This window comes from Passer montanus, unplaced genomic scaffold (assembly GCF_014805655.1).
Source record: "Passer montanus isolate IOZ18808 unplaced genomic scaffold, ASM1480565v1 scaffold262, whole genome shotgun sequence".
Taxonomy (NCBI): Eukaryota; Metazoa; Chordata; class Aves; order Passeriformes; family Passeridae; genus Passer; species Passer montanus.
This window is the reverse complement of record NW_024367284.1, coordinates 104,006-131,965: the sequence shown is the minus strand read 5'-3', so window position 1 is coordinate 131,965 and position 27,960 is coordinate 104,006. Positions and strand designations below refer to the sequence as shown.

Sequence of the window (27,960 nt, the reverse complement as noted above, 5' to 3'; positions counted from 1 at the left end):
GGTGGTTTTGGTGTTTTTTAGGAGGAAAAATGGGGGAAAATGGGAGAAAATTGGGGGGAATTGGGAAAAAATTGGGGGGAAATGGGAAAAAAATCATTAAAAATTGAGGAAAAAATAGGGGAAAAACTGGAAATTTTTGGGGGAAAAATAGGGGGAAATTGGGGAAAAATTGCGGAAAATTTGGGGAAAGGGGGGGAAATGGAGGAAAATGGGAATAAAATTTGGGGGAAATTGGAGGAAAAATGAGAGAAACAATGGGAAAAATTGGTGGAAAATTGGGAGAAAATTCTGATAAAATTGGGAAAATATTGGAGAAAAATTGGGAAAAATGGGGGCAAACTTGGTGGAAAATTGGGGGGAAAATGGGGAAAAATTGGGAAAAAATTGGGAAAAAAATCAGAAAAACTGGGGAAAAATTTGGGGGGAAAAATCAGGAAAAAATGGGGGAAAATGGGAAAAAAAACAGAAAAAAAAGGAAAAATAAAAGTTTTTAAAATGGGGAAAAATACGAAAAGTTTAAAAAAATTAAGTGACAGTTACACTTTGTTTGCAATGTGTGGCTGAGTGCCTCGATTTTTCCATGGATTTTTGGTGTATCCCTGAGTTGTGGAATTGTCCGGCCGGGCTGGGGAATTCTGGGAATGAGGAAAAATGGAAAAATGGGGGAAAATGGGGAAAAATAGGGAAAAATGGTGGAAATTGGGAATAAAATGGAGGAAAATGGGGACAAAATGGTGGAAAATGGGGAACAAAATGGCAGAAATTGGAGGGGAAATGGGAACAAAATGGCGGAAAATTTGGATCAAAATGGTGGAAATTTGGAACAAAATGACCCAAAATTGGGAACAAAATGGCGGGAAAATAAGGAACAAAATAGAAGAAAATGGGAACAAAATGGTGGAAATTGGGGAATAAAATGGAGGGAAAATGGGGACAAAATGGCGGCAAATTAGGAATTAAAAGGCGGAAAATTGGGGACAAAATGGAGAAAAATGGGGAACAAAATGGCGGAAATTGAGAACAAAGTGGGGGGAAAATGGGGAATAAAATGGAGGAAAATTGGGAACAAAATGGCAGAAAATGGGAACAAAATGGCGGAAGATTGGGAACAAAGGGGGAAAATTTGGGACAAAATGGAGGAAAATCGGGAATTAAAGGGAAGAAAATGGGAAACAAAATGGGGGAAAATTGGGGAAAAATTGGAATAAAATGGGAAAAAAAATTGAAAAAAATTTGAATAAAATGGGGGGGAAATTGGGAGAAAAATGGGAATAAATCAGAAAAATTGGGGGGGAGAAAGGGGAAAATTGGGAAAAAATTGGGAAAAATGGGGAACAAAAAAGAAAAAAATTGAATAAAATGGTGAAAAAATGGGGGGAAAATTGGGACAAAATGGGGAAAAATCAGAAAAAAATTGGGAAAATTGGGGGGGGAAAAGGGAAAAATTGGGGAAAAATGGGGGAAAAATCAGAAAAAATGGGGGAAATTGGGAAAAATTTGGAGAAAATGTGGAAAAATTGGGGAAAAAAATGAAATAATGGTGGGGGAAAATGGGGGAAAAATTGGTAGAAAATCAAAAAAATGGGGTAAAAAATCTGAAAAAAATTAGAAAAATTAAAATATAAAAAAAAAGGAAAAATCTTTTAAAAATACAAAAAAAAATCACCAACTGACAGTTACACTTTGTTTGCAATGTGTGGCTGAGTGCCTCGATTTTTCCATGGATTTTTGGTGTATCCCTGAGTTGTAGAATTGTCCGGCCGGGCTGGGGAATTCTGGGAATGGTGGAAAGTTCCGGAAGGTTCCGGAATGTTCCCGGCGTTTCTGCTCCTGGCTTTGTAGTTCATGTCCATGAGCGTTCTTGTAGCAATAAATGTGGCGTTTTTTTAATGTGGGGTTTGGTTTTTTGTGGGGAAAATTGGGGGAAAAATGAGAAAAATTTCGGGGGAAAATTAGGAAAAAATTGGAGAAAATTGCGGGAAATAATGGAGAAAATATGGGGGGGAAAGGGAAAAAATTGGGGAAAATTGAGGAAAAATGCGGGAAATAATGGAGAAAATATGGGGGAAAATGGGAAAAATTGGGGGAAAATGGGGGGAAATTAGGAAAAAAATTGGGAGAAATTAGGGGGAAAATTGAGGGAATAATGGAGAAAAAATGGGGGAAATTGGAAAAAAATTGGGAGAAAATTAGGGGAAAATCGGGAAAAAATTGTGGAGAAATGAGGGATGAAATGGGAAAAATTGGGGGAAAATGGGGGAAATAATGGAGAAAAAATGGGGGAAATTGGGAAAGAATAGGGAAAAATGGGGAAAAAATTGAGGAAAATTTAGGAAAAAAATTAGGAAAAGTCAGCAAGAAATTGGGGGGAAATGGAGGGAAAATGAGGGGGAAAATGGGGGAAAATGAGAGAAAGTTGTGGGAAAAAATGGAAAAATTGGGGGAAAAGGAAAAATGTGGAGAAATTGGGAAAAATGTGGAGGAAAATTGGGAAAAATCAGGGAAAATTGGGAGGAAGAAATCGGGGGGAAATGGTAGAGAACACAGGAAAAAAGAGATTTAATCAGGAAAAAATAGGGGGGAAATGAGGAGAAATGGGATTAAATAGGGAAAAATGGGATTAAATAAAGAAAAAATCAGGAAGAATAGGGGGAAAATTGTGAAAAGTGGGATAAAAGAAGGAAAAAATCAGGGGAAAGTGCGGGGGGGGGGCGGGGAATGGGGAAAAATGGGAAAATAAGGGGAAAAAAACAGGAAAAAATAGAGAAAAACCGGGAAAAAAAAAACAGAAGAGAAAACAGGGAAAAAATACCAAAGTTTTATCAATGCAAATATCATCAATAAATATCAAAGACAACGTAATAAAGACACAAAAAGCGGCAAATACGAGGGCTCCAGGATGGCGGCGGCTCCCTCAGGGCTAAACAGGAGCGGCTCCGGAACATCCAGGTGACTCGACGTCTGCTCACGGCGAGGATGAGCAGAAGGAAGTGGCGAGAAATCCTCAGGGGGAGAGGCAAAAAGCTGCCAAAAGTTTCAGAAATAAAAGAAAGTTATGAAATCCATTAAAAAAAGGGAAATCTCAAAATTTCCTCAGGGTTTTTTCCCCTCAGGATCTGTATCCCCTCAGGGTTTCCCGCCTTTCCCTCAGGTTCGGGGAAAAATCGGGAATTAGAGGCAGAAAAAAGCTGCCAAAAATTCCAAAAAGCCCCCCAAAAAAGTCGTAAAATCCCAAAAACCTCAGAAATCCTAAAAAATTCCTCAGGGTTTTTCCCCTTTCCCTCAGGCTCCAGGTCCCCTCAGGGTTTTCCTGCCTTTCCCTTCAGGCTTTGAGTCCTCATAGGTTCGGGGAAAAAAATCGGGAATTAGAGGTGGGAAAAAGCTCCAAGAAGTTCCAGGAAAAAACAAAGCAAAACAAAACAAAAAACTTTCCTAAAATTCCCTAAAACCCCCCCAGAAATCCTAAAAAAATCCCTCAGGGTTTCTCCCCTTCCCCTCAGGCTCCAGCGTCCCCTCAGGGTTTCCTGCCTTTCCCCTCAGGCTCAGAGAAAAATCGGGAATTAAAGGTGGAAAAAAAGCTCCCAAAAATTCCGGGAAAAAACCCTAAAAAACCCAATTCCCCTCAGGCTCCGGGTCCCCTCAGGGTTTCCGCCTTTCCCCTCAGGCTCAGGGAAAAATTGGAAATTAGAGGTGGAAAAAAGCTCCCAATAATTCCAAGAAATCCCAAAAAAAGGCCTAAAATCAAAAAACCCAGAAATCCCAAAAAATTGCTCAGGGTTTCCCACCTTTCCCCTCATTCTGGGTCCTCTCGTGCTCAGGGAAAAATCGGGAAATGGAGGCGGAAAAAAGCTCCCCAAAAGACCCCAAAAAAACTCTGAAAATCCCCCCCAAAAACCCAGAAATACCAGAAATTTAATCAGTTTCTCCCCTTCCCCTCAGGCTCCTGGTCCCCTCAGGGTTTTTCCCGTTCCCCTCCGGCTCCAGGCCCCCTCAGCGTTTCCTGCCTTTGCCCTCAGATTCAGGGTCCCCTCAGGCTCAAGGAAAAATCGGGAATTAGATGCAGAAAAAAGCTCCCAAAAATTAAAAAAAACTCCCAAAAAAGTCCTACAATCCAAAAAAAATTCCTCGGGGTCTCTCCCTCCCCTCAGGCTCGGGATGCCCTCAGGTTTTCCTGCCGGCGGGAAACCCTCGGGAGGCTCCGTTCCCCTCAGGGCAATCCGAAGATAGCGGCACAGGTATGGGGGGAAATCGGGAGTTAGAGGGGGGAAAAGCTCCTAAAATCCCCCAAAAAACAAAAATAATAATAAAAAAACCATAAAAATCCCTAAAAAACCCCAGAAATCCCCAAAAATTCCTCAGGGTTTCTCCCCTTCCCCTCAGGGTCCAGGGTCCCATCAGGCTTGGAGGTCCCTCAGGTTCAGGGAAAAATCAGGAATTAGAGGCGGAAAAATCTCTCAAAAATTCATCAAAAAGCAAAAAATATTCCCAAAATCCCCTCCCCAAAAAAAGACAAATCCAAAAAATTCCTCAGGTTTGGGGTCCTCACAGAATTCCCCATAAAAATCCTCAAAATTCCCGAATTTCATCTTGGAATTCCTCCTGAAAATCCCCCAAAAATATTTTAAAAATCCTCCCAAATCCCCAAATTTCTTCCCTCAATTTCCCCCCCAAAAATCCCTAAAGTTCCCAATTTTTCCCCTAAAAACCCCGGATAATTCCCCCAAAATTCCCAAATTTCTTCCTGGAATTTCTCCCAAAAAAAATCCCTCCAAAAATCCCCGAATTTTTTCCCCTAAAAATCCCAAATAACTCCCCCAAAATTCCCAAATTTCTTCCTCAATTTCCCCCCAAAAATTCCCAAATTCCCCCCAAAAACCAGAATAAAAACAGGAAAAAAAAATCAATTTTATTGCTGCAAAAAAACCCAAAATCCCAAATTTTTATGGAATTCTTAAGGAAATTTTTGAGGATTTTTTGGGGGATTTTTTTGTGAATTTTTGGGGGGTTTTAAAATGGAATTTTTAGGGATTTTTTTTTTTATTTTTAACGGAAGTTTGGGATTTCTAATTGCATTTTTAGGGATTTCTATATGCAATTTTTAGGGATCTTTTTTGGATTTTTAATTTAATTTTTGGGGGCATTTTAATGGATTTTTTAACAGGATTTTTTCCTGATTTTTTTTTTCATTTTAAAGAGAATTTTTTAGAGGATTTTTAATTGAATTTAAATTATTTTAAATGGATTTTTGGTGAATTGTTTTTGTTTTTAATGAAATTTTTTGGGATTTTTGAAGGATTTTTTTACAGAATTTTCTTGGGCTTTAAATGGAATTTTTGGGGTTTTTTGGGAATATTTTGGGATTTTTTAATGGACTTTTTGGAGGCTTAAAATTGAAGTTTTTTTGGGATTTTGGGGGTCTTTTTAATGGAATTTTTTTGGTTTTTAAAGGAATTTTTGAGGGTTTTGGGGGGATTCTTAAAAATTTTTAAGGAATTTTTTGAGAGTTTTTTTATTTTATATGGAATTTTTAGGGGGATTTTGGGCAATTTTAAGGATTTTTTGGGGTTTTTTTTAGAGAATTTTTAGGCATTTTAAGGATTTTCTTTTTAATTGAATTTGTGGGGGATTTTTGGGAATTTCTTTTGTAGTTTTAAGGAATTTTAAAGGAATTTTTAGGGTTTTAAATTGAAATTTTTTTGGTTTTTTTGGTGATTTTTAATTGAATTTTTATGCATTTTTTTGAAAACTTAGGGGTTTTTTATGGAATTCCCAGCCCACCCCAAAAACTTTATTAAAATACCAAATTTCTCAAATTTTTGTGGATTTTCCCTTCAAAATCCTGATTTTTCCTGGGAATTTTCTCCTTTTTGAAGCTTTGGATTTTTCCAATTCCTGTGGAGGAAAAAAAATCAGGATAAATCCCAAAAACTTATCATTTTTTTCCCTCTAAATTCCCAAATTTTCCCCTAAAAATTCCCTTTCTTTTCCTCCCTAAAATTCCCTTTTCCCCGTCTAAATTCTCAATTTTTTCCCCAAAAATTCCCAATTTTTCCCTTACTAAAATCTCCATCCCCCCCCCAAAAAATCAAATTTTCCCCTGCAAATTAGCAATTTTTCCCCCTAAAAAAATCCAAAATTTTCCCCCAAAATTCCACATTTCCCCCCCCAAAATTTCCCATTTTTCCCCTAAAAAATCCCATTTTTCCACCCAAAATTCAAGTTTTTTCTCTAAAAATTCCCTTTTTTCCCCTAAAATTCCCATTTTCTTAGAAAAACACCTCATTTTTCCCTAAAAATCCCCAATTTTCCCACAAAAACCCCCATTTTATCCCCCAAAATCCCAATTTTTCCCCGAAAAATTCCCATTTTTCCCTTAAAATCTCAAATTTTTTTTGTCAAAATTCCCATTTTTTTCTTCAAAATCCCATTTCTCCCTCCAAAATTCCCATTTTTCCCCAAAAAATTCCATTTTCCCCATAAAAATTCAAATTTTTCCCTGAAAATCCTCCTTTACCCACCAAAATCCCCATTTTCCCCTCAAAATTCCCATTTTATCCCCTCAAATTCTAATTTCCCTGCTAAAATTCCCATTTTTAACCCTAAAATTCCCTTTCCTCCAAAAATCTCTAATTTCTCCCCCTAAAAATCCCATTTAAGCCCCAAAATTTCAATTTTTCCTAAAAAAAACCCCCTCTAATTTTTCCTCAAAAAAATAATTTTCTCCCTCAAAAATCACCATTCCCCCCCAAATTTCCTTTTTTCCCTCAAAAAATTCCCATTTTCCCCCACAAAATCCACATTTTTCCCTCAAAATTCCCATATTTTCCCTCAAAATTCCCATTTTCCCCACAATATTCCCCAAAAATTCCCAATAAAATTATTCCTACCTGAAACTTTGCATCTTAATTCGGAAATCCGGAGCGTTTCCACTTGGGCATAGCAACAACCCAGCTCTGCAACAACACAAAACCAACATTTTAACATTCCCAACATTTTCTTCATCCAAACACATCCATAGAAAAAATTACAATAATTTATTTATTTATTAATTATTTAATAATTTCGGGATTATTTTTAAGGCAAAAAGCGGCTTCCCCTCAGAGCCGCCGCCATCTTTGCCCCCCCTTTTCCCGCGCTCACCCCTCAGCCGCTCCTCCTGCAATGGCTCCTCCGTGGATCCCGACGTTTTCCCGGTAGCCGATCCAGGGAATGTTACCGGGAACGGAAATGGGAAGGACACCGGACGTGGTATGGCCGCCTGGGCTCGGTCCTAGCGCCGGCTGAGGCGGGGTGTGGGGGGAAAGCCGGGATGGATCCCGCGGATAAAACAGGGAAGGGAAATGGCGAATTCGGCTTCCCTGGGGTCCCTGTCCCCTCATGGGTCCCTCCATGATTTTCCCTCAGGAATCCCGCCATGGTTTCCCCTCAGGGGTCTCGTTCTGCGGTCCTACCGTGAGTCCCGTCATCGTTCCCCCTCAGGATTCCCGCTCCGGTTCCCCTTCAGGGGTCCCGCCATGATTTTCCCCTCAGGGGTCTCGCCATGATTCCCCCTCAGGAATCCCTCTCCGGTTTCCCCCTCAGGGGTCTCGCCATGATTCCCCCTCAGGAATCCCGCTCCGGTTTCCCCCTCAGGAGTCTCGCCATGATTCCCTCTCAGGATTCCCGCTCCGGTTTCTTCTCAGGGGTCTCACTCTGCGGTCGTATCGTGAGTCCCGCTCCGGTTCCCCCTCAGGGGTCCCGCCATAGTTTTCCCCTCAGGGGTCTCGCCATGATTCCCTCTCAGGAATCCCGCTCCGGTTTCTTCTCAGGGGGTCTCACTCTGCGGTCGTACCGTGAGTCCCGCCATGATTCCCCTCAGGGTCCCGCTCCGGTTCCCCCTCAGGGGTCCCCCATTAGTCCCGTTCCTGTTCCCCCTCAGGGGTCCCGCTCCGGTTTTCCCTCATGAATCCGCCCATGGCTCCCCTCAGGATTCCCGCTCCGGCTTTCCCCGTCAGGGGTCCCGCCATTGGTCCCGCTCCGGTTCCCTCTGAGGGGTCTCGCCATGATTCCCCCTCAGAATTCCCGCTCCGGTTTCTTCTCAGGGGTCTCGCTCTGCGGTCGTACCGTGAGTCCCGCCATGATTCCCCCTCAGGGGTCTCGCACTGAGGTCCCGCCATAGGTCACGCTCCGGTTTCCCCTCAGGGGTCCCGCTCCGGTTCCCTCTGAGGGGTCTCGCCATGATTCCCCCTCAGGAATCCCGCTCCGGTTTCTTCTCAGGGGTCTCGCTCTGCAGTCGTACCGTGAGTCCCGCCATGATTCCCTCTCAGGGGTCTCGCACTGAGGTCCCGCCATGGGTCCCGCTCCGGTCTCCCCATCACGTTCCCCCTCAAGCTCCCGCCATGGCTGTCCCTCACGGTTCCCGCTCCGAGCCCCGCCGTGCCCCGGCGGCCGCCGCGGTCCCGCCCCCGCTGTGTCTCTATGGTGCGGCGCGGTCGCTCTGCCCCGCTCGGAGGCCGCGCTCGGGCCGGGCCGGGCTCGCCCCGGCGGCTGCNGGGGTCCCGGCCCCGGGCCCAGCCGGGCCGGCAGCAGCGAGCGGCGCCGGCAAAAACCAACGGCCGAGCCGGGCCGGCAACCCCGGGCCCCAGCGGCCCCGTCCCGCCGGGCCGGCGCATGGAGAAGCCCGGCAGGATGGACTGTCCCGCGCTGCCTCCCGGCTGGAAGAAGGAAGAGGTGATCCGAAAGTCGGGCCTGAGCGCCGGCAAGAGCGATGTCTACTACTTCAGGTACGGGCCCGAGGGATTCCGGTGGGGCTGCCGACCTTGGGGGGCTCCCGGAGCCCCGGCTGGGCAGGGACGGTGGGGTCGGTGCCCACACGCCGCCGGGCCGGCTGTCATAGCTCGCTCGCTTCCGCCATGGCTCTGGCAGGGCTGTCCTGTCACGGGGCGATTCCGGTTCCCTGTGTGAGGGGGAGAGCGGGCTCCTGTCAAGGGGGGGAGCTCGGGGTGATTCCGGTTCACTTTCTGAGGGGAACCGGGCTCCTGTCACGGGGGGAGCTCGGAGTTTTGTCACGGGGCAGTTCCGGTTCTCTGAGGGGGAACCGGGCTCCTGTCACGGGGGAGCTCGGGGAGATTCTGGTTCACTTTCTGAGGGGAGCTCGGGCTGCTGTCACAGGGTGTTTCCGGTTCACTTTCTGAGGAGAACCGGGCTCCTGTCACGGGGGATCTCGGAGTTTTGTCACGGGGCGATTCCGGTTCTCTGAGGGGAACCCGGCTCCTGTCACGGGGGGAGCTCAGAGTTTTGTCACGAGGTGGTTCCGGTTCTCTCTGAGGGGGAACCGGGTCTCCTGTTACGCGGCGGTTCCTGTTCTATCTGAAGGGAAACCGGGCTCCTGTCACGGGGCGATTCCGATTCTCTCTGAAGGGGATTCCGGGTTCTTTTCGCTGGGGGAGCTCGGAGTTTTGGCACGGGACGATTCCGGTTCCATGAGGAGGAACCGCCTCCTGTCACGGGATGGTTCCGGTTCTCTCTCTGAGGGGGATTCGGAGCTCCTGTCACGGGAGGAGCTCGGAGTTTTGTCCCGGGCCGATTCCGGCTCCATGAAGGAGAACCGGGCCCCCCTCACGGAACGATTCCAGTTCTGTGAGGGGGAACCGGGCTCCCCTCACGGGGCGGTTCCGGTTCAATGAGAGGGAACCGGGGCTCCTGTCACGGGTGGAGCTCGGAGTTTTGTCCCGGGACAATTCCGGTTCTCTGTGAGGGAGAACCGGGCTCCCATTACGGGACAATTCCGGTTCTCTGTGAGGGAGAACCGGGCTCCCATCACGGGACAATTCCGGTTCTCTCTGAGGGAGAACCGGGCCCCCCTCACGGGACGATTCCGGTTCTCTGAGGGAGAACCGGGGCTCCCCTCACGGGGCGGTTCGGGTTCCGTGAGGGGGAACCGGAGCTCCCCTCATGGGGCGGTTTTGGTTCTTTCTGAGGGAGAACCGGGGCTCCTGTCTCGGGAGGAGCTCGGAGTTGTGTCCCGGGACGATTCCGGTTCCATGAGGGGGAACCGGGATCCCCTCACGGGACGATTCCGTTTTCATGAGGGGCAGCTCGGGCTCCCCTCACGGGGCGGGTCCGGTTCCTTCTCTGAGGGAAATCTCGGTTTTTTAAACTTATTTTTAGAAGTTTTCATGGAATTTTTGAGAGATTTTTGAGGTTTTTATGGGTTTTTTTTGTGGAAAAAATTGGGTTGGGTTTTTATTGATTTTTTGTGGGTTTTAATGGGATTTTTTAGGAGTTTCTAGGGAAGTTTTTAATGGAATTTTTGAGGTGAAAAATTGGGATAGGAGGGCAAAAACCGGGATTGGGAATTTTATGGATTTTTTTCGTGTTTTAATGGAATTTTTGAGACATTTTTGTGGTTTTTTAGGGAATTTTTAAGGTTTTTTTGAGGTGAAAAATCGGGATTGGAGGGGAAAACCGGGATTGGGTTTTTAAAGGTTTTAATGGGATTTTATTGGGATTTTTGGGCCCTTTTAGGGTTTTTTTGGGGGAAAAAAATGGGATTGGAGGGGAAAAAAGTGAGACTGGGACTTCTATGGAGTTTTTTGGGTTTTAATGGAATTTTTTTGGTAATTTTTGGATTTTTAGGTGTTTTTTGTGGGAGTTTTTAAGTAATTCCAGGGTTTTTTTGGGATTTCAAGCCAGGAAAATCCACTCTGGAAGGACTCGGATGGAAGAAGAGTGGGAAAATGAAGGTTGTTATGTAAAATAGTTCATTTGCATAATTAATTAACTCATTTTAATTTCCAGCTGGACGAGTTTATGCAAAAATCTGGATTAAAGGAGGGTGTGCTGCTAAGAATTCTCAAATTTTTTCCCGTGGGATGATCCTGGGTTTTTCTTTTGCTGTTTTCCCCTAAAATCTCAATTTTTCCCTAACAAAATTCCCAAAAATCGCCCAAAATTCCCTAAAAACCCCAAAATCTCAAAAAAAAAAAATCCTAATTTTCCCCCTCTAAAATTCCCTAATAAATCCCAAAAAAATTTCTCTAAAAATTCCCAAAACTTCCCCAAAAAATCCCCAAGAAAAGCTGAAAAAAAATCCCCAAAAATTCCCTGAAAATCCCCCCCAAAATTCCAAAAATTCCCAAAATTCCCCAAAAATCCCCAATAAATTCCCCAAAAATTTTCAAAAATTCACAAAAAATTACAAAAAATCCCACAAGATTTCCAAAAAATCCCCCAAAAATTCCTAAAAAATTCCTTAAAAACCCCTCAAAAATCCCCAAAAAATTCCAAAAAAATCTTCCAAAAATCTGATTTTTTTCCCTCCAAAACCTCTGTGAAAACCCCAAAAAATGCCGAAAAATCACCAAAAAAAGCCAAAAATCCCATTTTTTTCCAAAATTCTCAAAAAATTGTAAAAAAATTCTCAAAAATTCCCCAAAAAATCCCTAAAAATTCACCCAAAATATCCTTTAAAATTCTCAAAAAATAAAAAAATTCCCAATAAATCCCTAAAAATTCTCAAAAAATCCTCAAAAAAATCCTCCCCAATTACCTAAAAATTCCCAAAAATTCTTTAAAAATTTTCAAAAACTTAACCAAAAAAATCCCCAAAAATTCCCAAACATTTCCCCAAAAAATTCTCAAAAACTTGCCAAATATGTCCCCAAAAATTCTCAAAAAATTGCAAAAAAAATCACCAAAAAATTCCCTAAAAATTACCCCAAAATCCCCAAAAATTAAAAAACAATTCCCATAAAAATGTGGAAAAAGTCCTGAAAAATTATTCAAAAATTGGCAAAAAATTCCCCAAAAATTCTCAAAAAATTGCAAAAAAAATCACCAAAAAATTCCCTAAAAATTACCCCAAAATCCCCAAAAATTAAAAAACAATTCCCATAAAAATGTGGAAAAAGTCCTGAAAAATTATTCAAAAATTGGCAAAAAATTCCCCAAAAATTCTCAAAAAGTTCTCCAAAAATTCTAAAAAAAATTCTCAAAAATTCCTAAAAAATTCACCCCAAAACTCCTTTAAAATCCTGGAAAAATACAGAAAAATTACAGAAAAAATCCCAAAAATTTGTTAAAAAAAATCTCACAAATTCCATTAAAAATCCCTAAAAATTCATGAAAAAATCCTTAAAAATCCTGAAAAATACAAAAAAATTCCCCAAAAAATTCTCAAAAGATTCCCAAAAAATCCCCAATCAATTCTACAAAAATCCCTAAAAATTCTCCAAAAATTCTCCAAAAATTCTCAAAGAATTCCAAAGAAATTATAAAAAAATTCTCAAAAAACTCCCAAAAATCCCCCAAAAATTCTCCAAAAAATCCTTAAAAATTCCCAAAAAATTCTACCCCCCCAAACTTCCATTAAAATCTTCAAAAATTCATTGAAAGTCCCTAAAAATTCTCCAAAAAATCCTTAAAAATTCCCGAAAAATTCCCAAAAAATTCCCAAAAAATTCTACCCCCCCAAAATTCCATTAAAATCTTCAAAAATTCATTGAAAGTCCCTAAAAATTCTCAAAAAATTCTCAAAAAATCCCCCAAAAATTCACTAAAAATGCCCTAAAATCCCCAAAAATACCTTTAAAAATTCTCAAAAATGTCTCCAAAATTCCATTAAAAATCCCTAAAAATTCAACAAAAAATCCTTAAAAATACCAAAAAATTGCTGAAAAAATTCCCAAAAAAATCTCAAAAAATTCCTAAAAATTCCCAAAAATTCTCAAAAAATTCTCAAAAAATCTGGAAAAAAATCCAAAAAAAATCTTCAAAAATTGGCAAAAAACTCTTCTAAAATTGTGAAAAAATCTCAAAAATTCTCAAAAAATTGGAAATAAAATATCAAAAAAAATCTCAAAAAATTCTCAAAAATTCTCTGAAAATTAATAAAAAAAAATCCTTAAAAATACCAAAAAATTCCCAAAAAATTCCTGAAAAAAATCTCAAAAAATTCTCAAAAAATTCCTAAAAATTCCCAAAAAATTCACAAAAAAATCCCCCAAAATTCACCAAAAAACCCCAGAAAATCTTTAAAAAATCTCAAAAAATCCCAAAAAATTCTCAAAAAATTCTGAAAAATCCCCCAAAAATTCTCCAAAAAAATCTTTAAAAATCCCTAAAAAAGTCTGAATTTCCCCCCAAAGCTCCGTAAAAGCCCCCGAACTGCCGCAGGATCGCCCAAAGCCACCAGAGCTGTCCGTTTCCCTGACCCTCCCCAGCCCCTTACAAGCCTCTCCCCACTGGAACGCTTTCCCCTGTGCAGCCCCAGCGGGAAGAAGTTCCGCAGCAAGCCGCAGCTGGCGCGCTACCTGGGCAACTCCGTTGACCTGAGCTCCTTCGATTTCCGCACGGGGAAGATGATGCCCAGCAAGCTGCAGAAGAACAAACAGAAACTCAGGAACGACGCCCTCAACCCCAACAAGGTGGGCCAAAAATCCAGGTTTTTTCTTTTTAATTATGGTGTTCGTTAATTCCCAACATTTCCCCAATTTTTCCCATTTTTTGCTATTTTTTCCCCATTTTAATCTCATTTTTTCCCCATTCACCATTTTTTCTCATTTTATTCCCAATTTTTTCCCATTTCCCCCCATTTATTTCCCAATTTTCCCCATTTTTTCACCATTTTCCCCCAATTTTTCCCATTTTTTGCTATTTTTTCCCCATTTTAATCTCATTTTTTCCCCATTCACCATTTTTTCTCATTTTATTCCCAATTTTTTCCCATTTCCCCCCATTTATTTCCCAATTTTCCCCATTTTTTCACCAATTTTTTCCCACTTTTTCTGCATTTTCAGCCAATTTTTCTCCCATTTTTTCCCCAATTTTTCCTGGCTTTTCCCCCATCTTTCACCAAAATGTTTCCTATTTTCACCCATTTTTTCACCAATTTTTCCCCATTTTTTCCTGATTTTAACCCATTGTTCCCCCAATATTTTCCAATTTTTTTCCCATTTTTTTCCCAAATTTTCTTCCAATTTCCCCCCATATTTCCCTAATATTTTCTCCAATTTTCCCCCATATTTTCCCAATTTTTTCCATTTTTCTCCTATTTTTTATCGATTTTTCCCCATTTCTCCCAATTTTCCCCAATTTTCTCCCCAATTTTCCTCAATTTGCCCCCAATTTTTCCCCAATTTTTCCCATTTTTTCACCGATTTTCGCTATTTTTTGTTGTTTTTCCCCAATTTTTTCCCCATTTCCCCAGTTTTCCCCCAATTTTTTCCCAGGTTTTCCTTATATTTTTTACCAATTTTCCCCTTTTTTCCCCCCATTATTTGACCTATTTTTGCCATTTTTTTGACATTTTTTGCCCAATTTCCCCCTAATTTCCCCCCAATTTTTTACCAATTTCTCCCCAATTTATCCCGATATTTTCCCCAATTTTTTCTTAATTTTCTCCCATATTTTCCCAATTTTTTCCAATTTTCCCCCATATTTTCACCGATTTTCACCATTTTTTTGTCATTTTTCCCCAATTTCCCCCAATTTTTCCTCAATTTTTCTCCCAATTTTCCCCCAATTTTTCCCCAATTCTGCCCCAAATTTTCCCCAATTTTCTCCATATTTTCCCCAATTTTCCCCAATTTTATCACAATTTCCCCAATTTTTCATATTTTTCCACATTCTTTCACCGATTTTCGCCATTTTTTCCCAATTTTTTCCCCAATTTTACCCCAATTCTTCCCCAATTTTCCCTCAATTTTCTCCTATATTTTCCCCTATTTTTTCCCAATTTTTCCCCATATTCCCCCAATTTTCCCCCATATTTCCCCCGATTTTTCCCCAATTTCCCCCCCGATTTTACCCATTTTTTCCCCCATTTTTTCACTGATTTTCCCCAATTTCCCCTCAAATTTTCCCCAATTTCCCCCCGATTTTCGCCTAATTTTCCCCCAATTTTCCCCCAAATTTCCCCAATTTTCCCCCATATTTTCCCTATATTTTTTACCATTTTCCCCAATATTTTTGAGCAATTTCCCCCCGTTTTGCCCCATTTCCCAGGGCAAACCCGACCTGAACACGACGCTCCCCATCCGCCAGACGGCCTCGATCTTCAAGCAGCCGGTGACCAAAGTGACCAACCACCCTGGCAACAAAGTGAGGAGCGACCCGCAGCGCCTCAGTGAGCAGCCCAGACAGGTGGGCAAACTGGGCAAACTGGGCAAACTGGGCAACATTTGGGCCAAAAACGGCGAAAAATCCGGGCAAAAACGGCGAAAATTGGGGAAAAAAGGGGAAATTTGGGTCCAAAGTGACCAACCCCCCTGGGAACAAAGTGAGGACCGACCCGCAGCGCCTCAGTGAGCAGCCCAGACAGTGAGAAAAAATCAAAATAGTTTGGGAAAAAATTGGGGAAAATTAGGAAAAAATTTTGGGGAAAAATGGTGAAAATTGGTGAAAAAATGGGGGAAAATGGAGAAAAAATTGAGGAAAAATTGGAGAAAATTTGAGGAAAAATTGGGGGAAATTGGAAAAAAATTGGGGAAAAATTGAGGAAAAGTTGGGAAAAAATGGCGACAATTGGTGAAAAAATGGGAAAAATTGGGCGAAGAAATGGGAAAAATTGGGGAAGTTTAGGAATAAATTGGGGAAAAATTCAGAATTTCTGGGAAAAAAAATTGAGAATGTGGAATAAAAATTGGGGGAAAACTGGGCAAAAAAAGTTGAAAAAATGACAAAAATTGTTGAAAAAATGGTGAAAACCGGTGAAAAACTGGGGGAAAAATGGGAAAAATTGAGGGAAATTTGGGGAAAAATTGGGGAAAATTTAGGGAAAAGTTCAAAATTTATGGGGAAAAAATTGGAGAATGTGGAAGAAAAATTGGGAAAAAATTGGGGGAAAATGGAGAAAAAATTGGTGAAAAAATGGGGAAAATTGGGGAAAAAATTGAGGAAAAATGGGAGAAAAATGGGGAAAAATGTGAATTTTTGAGGGAAAAAATTGGGGAAAAATTGGGCGAAAAACTGGTAAAAATATCAGAAAAAATGGGAATAAAAAGGGAGAAAAATGGGAAAAAATTGGAAAAAAATCAGGAAAAATTTGGGGAAATTGGGGAAAATTTTGGGGAGAAAATGGGGAAAAATCAGGGAACAGTTGGGGAAAAATTTAGAAAAATTTGGGAAAAATGGGAAAAAATTGGAAAAAAATCAGGAAAAATTTGGGGAAATTGGGGAAAATTTTGGGGAGAAAATGGGGAAAAATCAGGGAACAGTTGGGGAAAAATTTAGAAAAATTTGGGAAAAATGGGGACAAAATCAGGGAAAAATTGGGAAAAATCTGGGAAAAATTTGGGAAAAATGGGAAAAAATCAGGAAATAATTGGGGGAAAATGACAAAATTTGGGCAAATATGGGAAAGAAATTTGGAAAAAATGTTAAAAAATCGGGAAAATGGGGAAAAATTGGAGAAAAAATGGGGAAAAAATCAGGAAAAAATTGAGAAAAAATTGTGAAGAAATGGGAAAAATTTTGGGAAAAATAGGAGAAAAATAGGGAAAAAATCAGGAAAAAATGGGGGAAATTGGGACAAAATGAGGAAAAAATTGAGAAAAAATTGAGGAAAAATGGGAAAAATTTTGGCAAAAATGGGAAAAAATCAGGAAAAAATGGAGGGAAAAATGGAGAAAAAAGGAGGAAAAAAATCAGATTTTTTGGGTTTATTTGATGAAAATTTTGATTTTTTTTCAGCTTTTTTGGGAGAAAAGGCTCCAAGGTCTGAGCGCTTCTGATGTGAGCGAGCAAATCATCAAATCCATGGAGCTGCCCAAGGGACTGCAAGGTGAAAATGGGGAAAAAACGGGGGAAATTGGGGAAAAAAATGGGGGGAAAATGGTGAAAAAATGGCGAAAATCCGAGAAAAAATGGGGGGAAAATGGGAATAAAATGGGGGGAAAATTGGGGGAAAATGAGAATAAAATGAGGAAAAAATGGGGGAAAATTTGGAATAAATATGGGGAAAATTGGAGAAAATTGGGGGGAAAATTTGGAATAAAATGGGGAAAAAATGGGGGGAAAATGGGAATAAAATGGGGGGAAAATTGGGGGAAAATGAGAATAAAATGAGGAAAAAATGGGGGAAAATTTGGAATAAAATGGGGAAAAAATGGGGGGAAATGTGGAATAAATTGTGGAAAAATTGGAGAAAATTGCGAGAAAAATGGGAATAAAATGGGGAAAATTGGGGAAAATTGAGAAACAAATCTGGGGAAAAACGGTGAAAAATTACGAAAATCTGTAAAAAATTGGGGAAAAATGGGAAAAATTGGGGGAAAATTGGGAATAAAATGGGGGAAAAATTGGGGAAAAATGGGAAAAAACAGTCAAAAAATGGGGAAATTGGGAAAAAATCAGAAAAATGGTGAAAAAATGATGAAAATTGTTGAAAAAATGGGGGGAAAATGGGAAAAAATGGGGGAAAATTGGAGAAAAATCGGGGGAAAATTGGGGGAAAATGGGAATAAAATGGTGGAAAAATTGGGGGAAAGTGAGAATAAATTGGGAAGAAATTGGGGGAAAAATGAGAATAAAATGGGGGAAATTGGGGAAAAAACGGTGAAAAATGGGGGAAAATGGGGAAAATTGGGGAAAAATGAGAATAAAATGGAGGAAAATTGGGGGGAAATTTGGAATAAATTGGGGAAAAATAGGGGAAAATTAGTGGAAAACTTGGAATAAACTGGGAAATTGGGGGAAATGTGGAATAAGTTGGGGAAAAATTGGGAAGAAATTGGGGGGGAAAATTGGGGGAAAAATGGGGGAAAATTGGGAAAAATTGGGTGAAAAATGGGAATAAAATGGGGAAAAAATTGGGGTAAAATGAGAATAAAATGGGGAAAAATTGGGGGAAAACTTTAGAAAAAATAGAAATATTTGGAATAAAATGGGGAAAGAATTGGGGAAAAATTGGGAATAAAATGGGGAGAAATTGGGGGAAAATTGGGGAAATATGGGGAAAAAATTGGGGGAAAAATTTGGAATAAATGGGGGAAAAACGGGAAGAAATTGGGGGGAAAATGAGAATAAAATGGGGAAAAAAGGGTGGAAAAATTGGGGGAACATTTGGAATAAATTGGTAAAAAATTGGGGGGAAAATGGGAATAAAATGGGGGGAAATTGGGGGAAAAATGGGGAAAATTGGGGAAAACCTTGGAATCTTTAGGGGAAAAATTCGACTTTGGGGAGAAAATTGGGGGAAAATTCAGATTTTTTGGGGAGAAAAATGAGGAAAAAAATGGAAATTTTTGAGAAAAAAATTGGAGGAAAATGGGAAAAAATTGGGGGAAAATTGGGGAAAACAATGGGATTTTTAGGAAAAAAAATGGGAACAAATTTGAATTTTTTGGGGAAAAAATCGGAATTTTTTGGCAAAAAATGGGAAAAAATTTGAATTTTTTGGAGGAACAATGGGGGAAAATTGGGGAAAAAATTGGAATTTTTAGGGAAAAAGGGGGGGAAAATTTGAATTTTTTGGGGAAAATTGGGGGGAAATTGGGAATTTTTGGTGGTAAAAAATAGGAACTGTAGGAGAAAAAAATGGGAGTTTTGGCGGGAAAAATGGAGAATTTTTGGCGGGAAAAAAGTAAGTTTTGTGGGGAAAATCGCGGGAAGTTTTGGGGGGGAAAAGTTCATTTTGGCAGGAAAAAATAGCAAATTTTGGCGGGAAAACAGGGCGAATTTTGCTGGGAAAAAAATGGGATTGTTTGGTAGAAAAAATTGGGAATTTTGGCAGGAAAAAAAAGACGAATTTTGGCAGAAAAAAAAGAGATTTTTGGGGGAAAAATTGGATTTTTTTGGTGAAAAAACTTGATTTTTTGGCAGAAAAAATCGAATTTTTTTGGGATAAAAATTGGAGTTTTTGGCAGAAAAAATCAAATTTTTTGGGGGAAAAAAATGGGGTTTTGGCTGGAAAAAAATGGAAATTTGGTGGGAAAATTGAGAATGTTGCTGGGGAATAAACGGTGGAATTTAGAGAGAAAAATGGCGAATTTTGAGGGGAAAATCGCTGGAAGTCTTGGCGGGAAAAAAATAGCAAATTTTGGCGGGAAAATTGGGAATTTTTGGCGGTAAAAACTGGGAACTTTGGGAGGAAAAAAGGAATTTTTGGCGGGAAAAATGGAGAATTTTGGCCGGAAAAATTGTGATTTTTTTGCGGGGAAAAATGGAGAATTTTTGGCGGGAAATAACAGGAACTTTAGGAGAAAAAAATGGGAATTTTGGCAGAAAAAATGGGATTTTCTGTGGGGAAAATGGAGACTTTTTGGCGGGAAAAATGGCGACTTTTGGCAGGAAAAATTGTGATTTTTGGTGGGAAAAAATGGGATTTTTTTGGAATAAAAAATAGAGAATTTTAGACTGGAAGAATGGGAATTTTTTGGGGAAAAATGGGAATTTTTGGCAAAAAAATGGGATTTTTTGTGCAAAAAATCAGATTTTTTGGGTGAAAAAATCGGAATTTTTGGGGGGGAAAATTGGATTTTTTTTGGGGAAAAAATCTGATTTTTGAGGGAAAAGAAATGTGAATTTTGGGCAAAAATTGGGATTTTTTGCAAAAAAAATCTGATTTTTTGACGAAAAAAGGGATTTTTTTGTGAAAAATGGGATTTTTTAGTGGAAAAAAAAAGCAACTTTTTCTGGGAAATAAATGGCAATTTTGGTAGGAAAAAAGTTAGTTTTGGCCGAAGAAATGTTATTTTTGTGGGAAAAAATGGGAATTTTTTAGGGGAAAATGGAGAATTTTTGGCGGGAAAAAATGGCGAATTTTGGAGGGAAAAAAGGGCGAATTTTGGCGGGAAAAAATTGGATTTTTTGGGAGAAAAAATCAAATTTTTGGGCAAAAAATGGAATTTTTTGTGGGAAAAAATGGCATTTTGAGGGGAGAAATGGCATTTATTAGTGGAAAAAAATAGGAATTTTTAAACTGAAAAAAAGAGAATTTTGAGTGAAAAAATGGGATTTTTTGGGAAAAAATGGGGGTTTTTTTGAGGGAAAGAATTGGATTTTTTCGTGGGGAAAAAAAGTTAATTTTGGCCAAAAAAGTGGGATTTTTTCATGGGAAAAATGGGAATTTTTTAACTGAAAAAAGAGAATTTTGGCCAAAAAAATGGGATTTTTTGGGGGGAAAAAATTAGATTTTTGGGGGGAAAAAATAGGATTTTTTGAGGGAAAAAATTGGATTTTTTGGCAGAAAAAATTGGATTTTTGATGGGAAAAAAAGTGAATTTTGGCTGAAAAAATTGGATTTTTTTGGCAAAGAAAATCGGATTTTTTTGCCAAAAAAAGGGATTTTTTTCGTGGAAAAAAAAGGGATTTTTTCTGGGAAAAGCCCGGGAATGTGGGGAATAAATTGGGCCTGATTTTTGGGTGCAGGAGTGGGCCCCGGCGCCAGCCGGGAGTCGCTGCTGTCGGCCGTGGCCAGCGCCCTCCACACCAGCTCGGCTCCCATCACCGGCCAGAACTCGGCCGCCGTGGAGAAGAACCCGGGCATTTGGCTCAACACCTCGCAGCCCCTCTGCAAAGCCTTCGTGGTCACCGACGACGACATCCGGTGAGTGCAACGTTCCAGAGCAATTCCCCAAAAACTCGGCAAGGTTTCCGCCAAAATTCGAATTTTTCCTGCCAAAAATTCCCATTTTTTACCCCAAAAACTTGAATTTTTCCTGCCAAAAATTCCCATTTTTTCCTGCCAAAAATTCCCATTGTTTAACCCAAAAAGCAAAAAAAATCTCAATAAATTCAACAAAAAATCCCCCAAAACTCCCCACAATTTGGCAAAATTTCCACCAAATTTGAATTTTTCCACCCAAAATTCAAATTTTTTCCCCTAAAATTCGAAATTTTTTCCCCTAAAAAATACAGTTTTCTTACCCAAAAATTTAAATTTTTTTTCCCCAAAAAATCCCATTTTTTAAGCCCAAAAATTCAAATTTTCCCTCAAAAAATTCCCATTTTTTTCCGCAAAAAATCCTATTTTTCTGCCAAAACTTCCCATTTTTTAGTCAAAAATTTGATTTTTTTTCCACTTAAAATTGCATTTTATTACCCAAAAATTCCCATTTTTTACCCCAAAAATTCAAATTTTTCCTACCAAAAATTCCCATTTTTTAACTCAAAACACAAAGAAAATCTCAAAAAATTCCACAAAAAATCCCCCAAAATTCCCAAAAATTTGGCAAAATTTCCGCCAAAATTTTAATTTTTTTCGCCTAAAATTCAAAATTTTTTCCCCTAAAAAAATACAGTTTTTTTACCCAAGAATTTGAATTTTTTTCCCCAAAAAATTCCATTTTTTCCCCTAAAAGTTCAAATTTTTCCCTCAAAAAATTCCGATTTTTTTTCTCTAAAAAACCCCTGACTTTTTTCCCAAAAATTCCCTTTTTTTTGTCAAAAATTCTGTTTTTCCTCTTAAAATTGCATTTTTTACCCAAAAATTCCCATTTTTTTCCTCAAAAAAGTTCTCAATTTCCTCCCTAAAAAGTTCGATTTTTTCCCAAAAATTGGCATTTTTTCATGCCAAAATTCTCTTTTTTCCTCTTCAAAATTCACATTTTTTCACAAAAATTGCCATCTTTTGTGCCAAAATTTCCCATTTTTAACCCAAAAAAATCACAAAAAATTTCCCCCAAAAATTTAAGAAAAAAGGTCAAAAATCTCCCTCAAAATTTGAATTTTTCCCCCAAAATTCGATTTTTTTTCCGCCCAAATTCCCAATTTTCCCACCAAAAATTCCCACTTTTTCCCCCCAAAAAATCCCATTTTTCCCAGCAAAAATTCCCAATTTTTTGCAAAAAAATTCTGATTTTTCCCGCCAAAAATTCCCATTTTTTACCCCAAAAATTCCCAATTTTTTGCAAAAAAATTCTGATTTTTCCCGCCAAAAATTCCCATTTTTTACCCCAAAAATTCCCAATTTTTTTCACCACTATTTCCTTTTTTCCCGCCAAAGTTCCCAAAATTTTCCCGCCAAAATTTCCCAAATTTTTGCTCCAAAATTCCCATTTTTTTTCACAAAAATTTTGGTTTTTCCCGCCAAAATTGTTTTTTCCCGCCAAAAATTCTCATTAAAAAAAATTTCACATTTTTTTCATAAAAAATTCACATTTTTGGCACCCAAGAAATCCCAATATTCCCGCCAAAAATTCAAGATTTTCCCGCCAAAAAATTTTGATTTTTTCTCACCCAAATCCCCGTTTTTAACCCAAAAATTCGAATTCCTCCCCCCAAAAATCCCCTTTTTGTTCAGCAGAAAATCAAACTTTCTTACCCAAAAACTTGATTTTTTTCCCCCAAAATTTGCTATTTTTTTCCCGCCAAAATCTGATTTTTTATTCCAATGAAAATTCTGAATTTTTCTCCCCAAAATCCCCATTTTTCCGGCCAAAACTCGTCAATTTTCCCGCCAAAAATGCAAATTTTTCCCACCAAAAATGCAGATTTTTCCCGCCAAAAATTGGATTTTTTTTTTTTTAAGAGGGAAAAAATGGGATCTTTTGGGGGGAAAAAAAAGAAATTTTTTTGAGGGAAAAATTTTGAATTTTTAGGAAAATAAGGAATTTTTTTGAGTAAAAAAAATGGAATTTTTTGGGTAAAAATCCAGGATTTTTTGGCAAAAAGAAAAGAGTTTTTTGGCCAAAAAAATGGGAATTTTTTTTGAAAAAAAATGACATTTTTTGGATGAAAAAAAAAAGATTTTTTTGGGGAAAAATTGGATTTTTTGGGGGAAAAAACCAGAATTTTTTCGATGAAAAAATTAGATTTTTTTTTTGGTGGAAAAATGGGATTTTTAGGTGAAAAAAAATTAATTTTTTTGGAGAAAAACTTTGAATTTTTTTGGAGAAAAATGTTGGAATTTTTTGTGAAAAAATTGGAATGTTTTGGGAGAAAAATTTTTTTAAAAAAACCCCATTTTTTAAAGACAGAAATTGAGTTTTTTGGGTGAAAAAATTGGATTTTTTTGGAGGAAAAAAGGGATGATTTGGGAAAAAATCGGATTTTTTGGGAGAAAAAGTGGATTTTTTGGAGAAAATAATTAGTTTTTTTTAGAAAAATGGAATTTTTGGGGGGAAAAGTTTGAATTTTTTGGGAAAAAAATTGAATTATTGGGGAAAAAAATGGATTTTTTTGGGTGAAAAAATTGAAATTTTTTGGGGAAAAATTGGATTTTTCTGAGAAAAAAATCGAATTATTTTGGGGGGAAAAAAATTGGATTTTTTTGGAGAAAAAGTGGAATCATTTGGGGAAAAAACCCCGATTTTCTGAGAAAAAAAAAGCATAATTGTGGCAGAAAATTTGAATATTTTGGGGAAAAACCTGAATTTTTTGAGTGAAAAATAAGAATTTTTTGGATGAAAACATTGTATTTTTTGGACCAAAAAATTGAATTTTTTGGATGAAAAAATTGAAATTTTTTTGCCGAAAAATGGGATTTTTTAAGGAAAAAAGGCGAATTTTTGGCAAAAAAAGGGGAAATTTTTAGGGGTAAAACATCAGATATTTTTGTGGTAAAAAATAGGGCTCTTTTGGGGTAAGCAGGGCCGGTTTTGGTTAAGGCGTGTTTTGGGGGCAGGAAGCAGGAGGAGCGCGTGCAGCAGGTGCGCAAGAGGCTGGAGGAGGCGCTGCTGGCCGACGGGCTGAGCCGCGGCGCGGCCGACGCCGAGCGCGGCGACCAGGGCCCCAAGTGAGGTGAGAGACGGGGGCGGGAGCCGGGGCAAGGGGCTGCGCTGGGGAAATGGGGGAAAAATGGGGGGATTGGGGAATTGGGGACCAGGGCCCCAGGTGAGGTGAGAGACGGGGGCGGGAGCCGGGGCAAGGGGCTGCGCTGGGGAAATGGGGGATGGGGAAATGGGGAAACAGGAACCAGGGCAAAGGGGCGTTTTACTGGGGAAACGGGGAATGGGGAAATGGGGAAATTGCAACAAAAATGAGGGGAAAATGGTGGAAAATTGGGAAAAAATTGGGAAAAATGGGCAGAAAATTTGGAAAACATGGGGAAAAATTTGGGGAAAATGGGGGAAAAATTGGGGAAAATGGGGAAAAAATGGGAAAAAATTGGGGAAAATTCAGAATTTTTTGGAGAAAAAAATTGGATTTTTTGGGGGTAAAATTTGAATTTTTGGTGGGAAAAATTGGGGGAAAATTGGAAAAAAATGGGTCAAAATTGGGGGAAAATTGGGGGGAAATTGGGGAAAAATTGGGATTTTTGGGGGGAAAAACATGAATTTTTACAGGGGAAAAAATAGGAAAAAAATAGGGAAAAAGTGGGGGAAAAATTGGGGGAAAAATTGGGGAAAATTGAGGAAAAAATGGGGAAAAATTAGGGGAAAATTGGGGGGAAATGGAGAAAAACTGGAGAAAAATTGGGAAAAAATTGATTTTTTGGGGGGGAAAAATTGGATTTTTTCGGGGAAAAATGGAATTTTTACAGGGAAAAATTGGGGGAAAATTGGGGAAAAAATGGGGAAAAATTGGTGAAAAATGGGATTTCAAAGACAGAGATGGAGGAGGGGGAGAGCGGGCAGGAGGAGGGCGGGAAATGAGGTGAGAACCGGGGAAATCGGGAAAATGGGGAAATGGGGAAAATGAGATAATTGGGCAAAAGTTGAGGAAAAATTGGGGGAAAATTGGGAAAAAATGGAGGGGAAACGGGAGAAATTTGGGGGAAAATTGAGGAAAAATTGGGGGGAAAAGGGAAAAAATTGGGAGAAAATTGGAAAAAAATGGGGGAAAATTGGGGGAAAAAATAAAATTTTTATGGGGAAAAATGGGCAAAAATTGGGGAAAACTTGGGAAAAAAATGAGGAAAATGGGGGAAAAATTGGGGAAAAATTGGGGAAAAGTGAGGAAAAACTTGGAATAAAATGGGGGAAAATGGGGGAAAAATTAGGAAAAAATGGTTGAAAAATGGGAATAAAATGGGGTTTCAAACAGACGGAGCAGGGTGAGAGCGCGCAGGAGGAGGGCGGGAAATGAGGTGAGAACCGGGGAAATTGGGAAAATTGAGAAAAATGAGAAAATTGGGCAAAAATTGAGGAAAAATTGGGGGAAAAATGAGAGAAATTTGGGATAAAATTGGGGAAAATTGGGGAAAAAATTGAATTTTTTTGGAGTAAAAATTGGCTTTTTTGGGGGTAAAATTTGAATTTTTGGTGGGAAAAATTGGGGGAAAATGGGAAAAAAATGGGGGAAAAACTGGGGAAAAAATTGAATTTTTATGGGGAAGAATTGGGGAAAAGTAAGGAAAAAATTGGGGAAAATTGGGGGGAAATTCGGGGAATTGGGCAAAAAATTGGGAGAAAATCGGGTGAAATTGGGAGAAAAAATTGAATTTTTACAGGGAAAAAATGGGGAAAATTGGGGAAAAATTGGGGAAAATTGGGGGAAATTGGGGAAACTGGGAGAAAATTGAGGGAAAATTGGGGAAAAATTGGGATTTTTTGGGGGACAAAACATGAATTTTTACAGCAGAAAAATTAGGGAAAAAATGGGGAAAAATGGGGGGAAATTGGGGAAAAATTGAAGAAAAATAGGGGAAAATTGGGGAAAAAATTTGAATTTTTTGGAGAAAAAATTGGATTTTTTGGAAAAAAAAATTCAATTTTTGGTCATAAAAATGGGGGGAAATGGGGGAAAACATGGGATTTTTTTGGAGAAAAAAAAGAATTTTTACAGGGAAGAAATTGGGAAAAATTGGGGGAAAATGGAGAAAAAAATTGAATTTTTTTTGGAGAAAAGTTGGATTTTTTAAGTTAAAAAATGGATTTTTATATGGAAAAATTGGGGGAAAATTTGGAATAAAATGGGGGGGAAATTGGGAAAAAAAAGGAATTTTTTGAGAAAAAAATTGGATTTTTTTAGGACAAAAATTGAATTTTTATAGGAGAAAAATTGGGGGGAAATTTGGGAAAAAATGGAGGAAAATGGGGGGAAAATTGGGGGAAAATTTGGGGGAAATTGGGATTTTTGGGGGGAAAAAATTGAATTTTTACAGGGGAAAAATGAGGGAAAATTAGGGGGAAATTGGGGGAAAAATGGGGGGAAATGGGACGAAATTGGGGGAAAAATGGGGAAAAATTTGGAATAAAATGGAGGGAAATTGGGAGAAAATTGGAGAAAAATTGGGGGAAATTGGGGGAAAAATGAATGTTTTTGGGAAAAGAAAGGGATTTTTTTAGGAAAAATTTGGATTTTTAAAGGGAAACAATTCGGGGAAAATTGGGAAAAAATGGGATTTTTTTCCGAAAGAAATTGAAATTTTTGGGAGAAAATGGGATTTTTTTAGGAAAAAAATGAGGTTTTTTGGGAAAATTTGGGGGCAAATTGGGTAATTGGGGAAAAACTGGGGAAAAATTGGGGGAAAAATTTGGTTTTTAGGGAAAAATTGAATTTTTATAGGGAAATTGGATATTTTTTGGGGAAAAAAATTGTTGTGCTTAAGAAAAAATTGAATTTTTTTAAGGGAAACTGGGGGAAAATTGAGGGGAAATGGGAAAAGAGATTGGATTTTTTTAGGAAAAAAAATTGGATTTTTTGAGAAAAAAATTGGGGGAAAATTGGGGAAGAATGGAGAGAAATCAGATTTTTTAAGGAAAAAAATCGAGTTTTTTCAGGGGAAAATTGGGGGGAAAATGAAAATTTTGGTGGGGAAAATTGAGGAAAAATTGGGGGAAAATAGGAGAAAAAATTGGGAAAATTGGGGAAAAATTTGGGGAAAATGGGTTAAAAAACGGACTTTTTTGGGGAAAAAAATTGAATTTATTCAGTGAAAAAATGGGGAAAAAATGAGAGAAAATGGGGGAAAATTGGGGAAAAATTCGGAGAGAAATCGAGAAAAAAATTGGAATTTTTTGGGAAAAATTTGATTTTTTTCTGGGAAAATTGGAGAAAAATTGGGGGGAAAATTGGGGAAAAATAGGGAAAAATTGAGAAAAATTGGGAAAAATATTGGAATAAAATGGGGAAAAATTGGGAAAATTTTTGGACTAAAATGTCGGAAAAATTGGAAAAAATTAGGAAAAAAATTAAATTTTTTTCCGGATTTTTTTGCTAAAATTTCCTTTAAAATTTTCTTAAAAATTCATTAAAAATCCCTAAAAAAATTAATTATTTTTTGTTTGTTTTTTTTCAGGTACGCAGAGTCCAAGGAAGACAAAAAATCCCCAATTTTTGAGGCACTTTTGAAATCTTTGGGAAATTTTTCATTTTTCCGAAGGTTTGGGAATTCCAAAAACGCCTTTTTTTAATTAAAAAAAAATCAAATTATTCTTTATTTTTTTGGATGTAAATAATTATAAAAAAATTAAAAATTAATCAAGAATTCCCAAGGAAAAAAAAATTGAATTTATTTGGAGTTTTTTTCCTGCTTTTTTTTTTGTTGTTTCCACGTTAAAAAAAAAATGGAATTTTTTTGGGAATTCCGGAATTTGTGGTTTTTAAAGGAAAAAAATATGGAGCAGGAATTGTGTAAATAAATGGAAGAAATTTTAAATTTTTTCGGGGAATTTATGTGGATTTTTTTGGGGGGGGAAATGGGGAAAATTGGGGGAAAATTGGAGAAAAAATTGGATTTTTTTAGGAAAAAATTGGGGGGAAAATGGAATTTTTTGGGAGAAAAATGGGGGAAATAAATTGAAATTTTGGGAGGAAAAATGGGGAAAAAATTGGGAGAAAATTGGGAAAAAATGGGGAAAATATTGAATTTTTTGGGGCGAAATTTGGGGGAAAAAATTGGAATTTTTTCAGAAAAATAGAGAAAAAGAATTGAATTTTTGGGGAAATAAATTGAATTTTTGGGGAAAAATGGGAAATAAATTGAATTTCCTACAGAAAAATAGAGAAAAAAATTGAATTTTTTGGGGGGGGAAATTGCGAAAAAAGGGGGGAAAATTGGGAAAAAAGTGCAATTTTTTAAGGAAAAAATGGGGGAAAAACTGGGGAATAAATTGAGTTTTTTTGGGAGAAATGGGGAAAAAATGGGAAAAATTG

The 27,960-nt window shown here is 38.4% G+C and overlaps 1 protein-coding gene across 4 annotated transcripts; it reads left to right on the top strand.

Annotated features, from left to right (window-relative positions):
- The first annotated feature begins 8,442 nt into the window (after positions 1–8,442).
- MBD2 (methyl-CpG binding domain protein 2) lies at positions 8,443–27,310 on the top strand. Of its 4 annotated transcripts, none has more exons than XR_005627801.1 (8): positions 8,443–8,762; positions 13,247–13,406; positions 14,986–15,123; positions 16,672–16,762; positions 20,350–20,527; positions 23,550–23,661; positions 24,907–24,949; positions 27,104–27,310. XR_005627801.1 is itself a non-coding variant. In XM_039712303.1 (8 exons), exons 1-6 carry the CDS (start codon positions 8,458–8,460, stop codon positions 23,658–23,660), a joined length of 987 nt encoding a protein of 328 aa, XP_039568237.1. In that variant the 5' UTR covers positions 8,443–8,457; the 3' UTR covers position 23,661; positions 24,907–24,949; positions 27,104–27,310. The 4 variants fall into 4 exon arrangements, 3 of the variants coding, with proteins under 3 accessions (XP_039568237.1, XP_039568238.1, XP_039568236.1); XM_039712303.1 differs by having other exon boundaries at positions 23,546–23,661; XM_039712304.1 differs by lacking the exon at positions 24,907–24,949.
- The last annotated feature ends 650 nt before the right edge of the window (positions 27,311–27,960 follow it).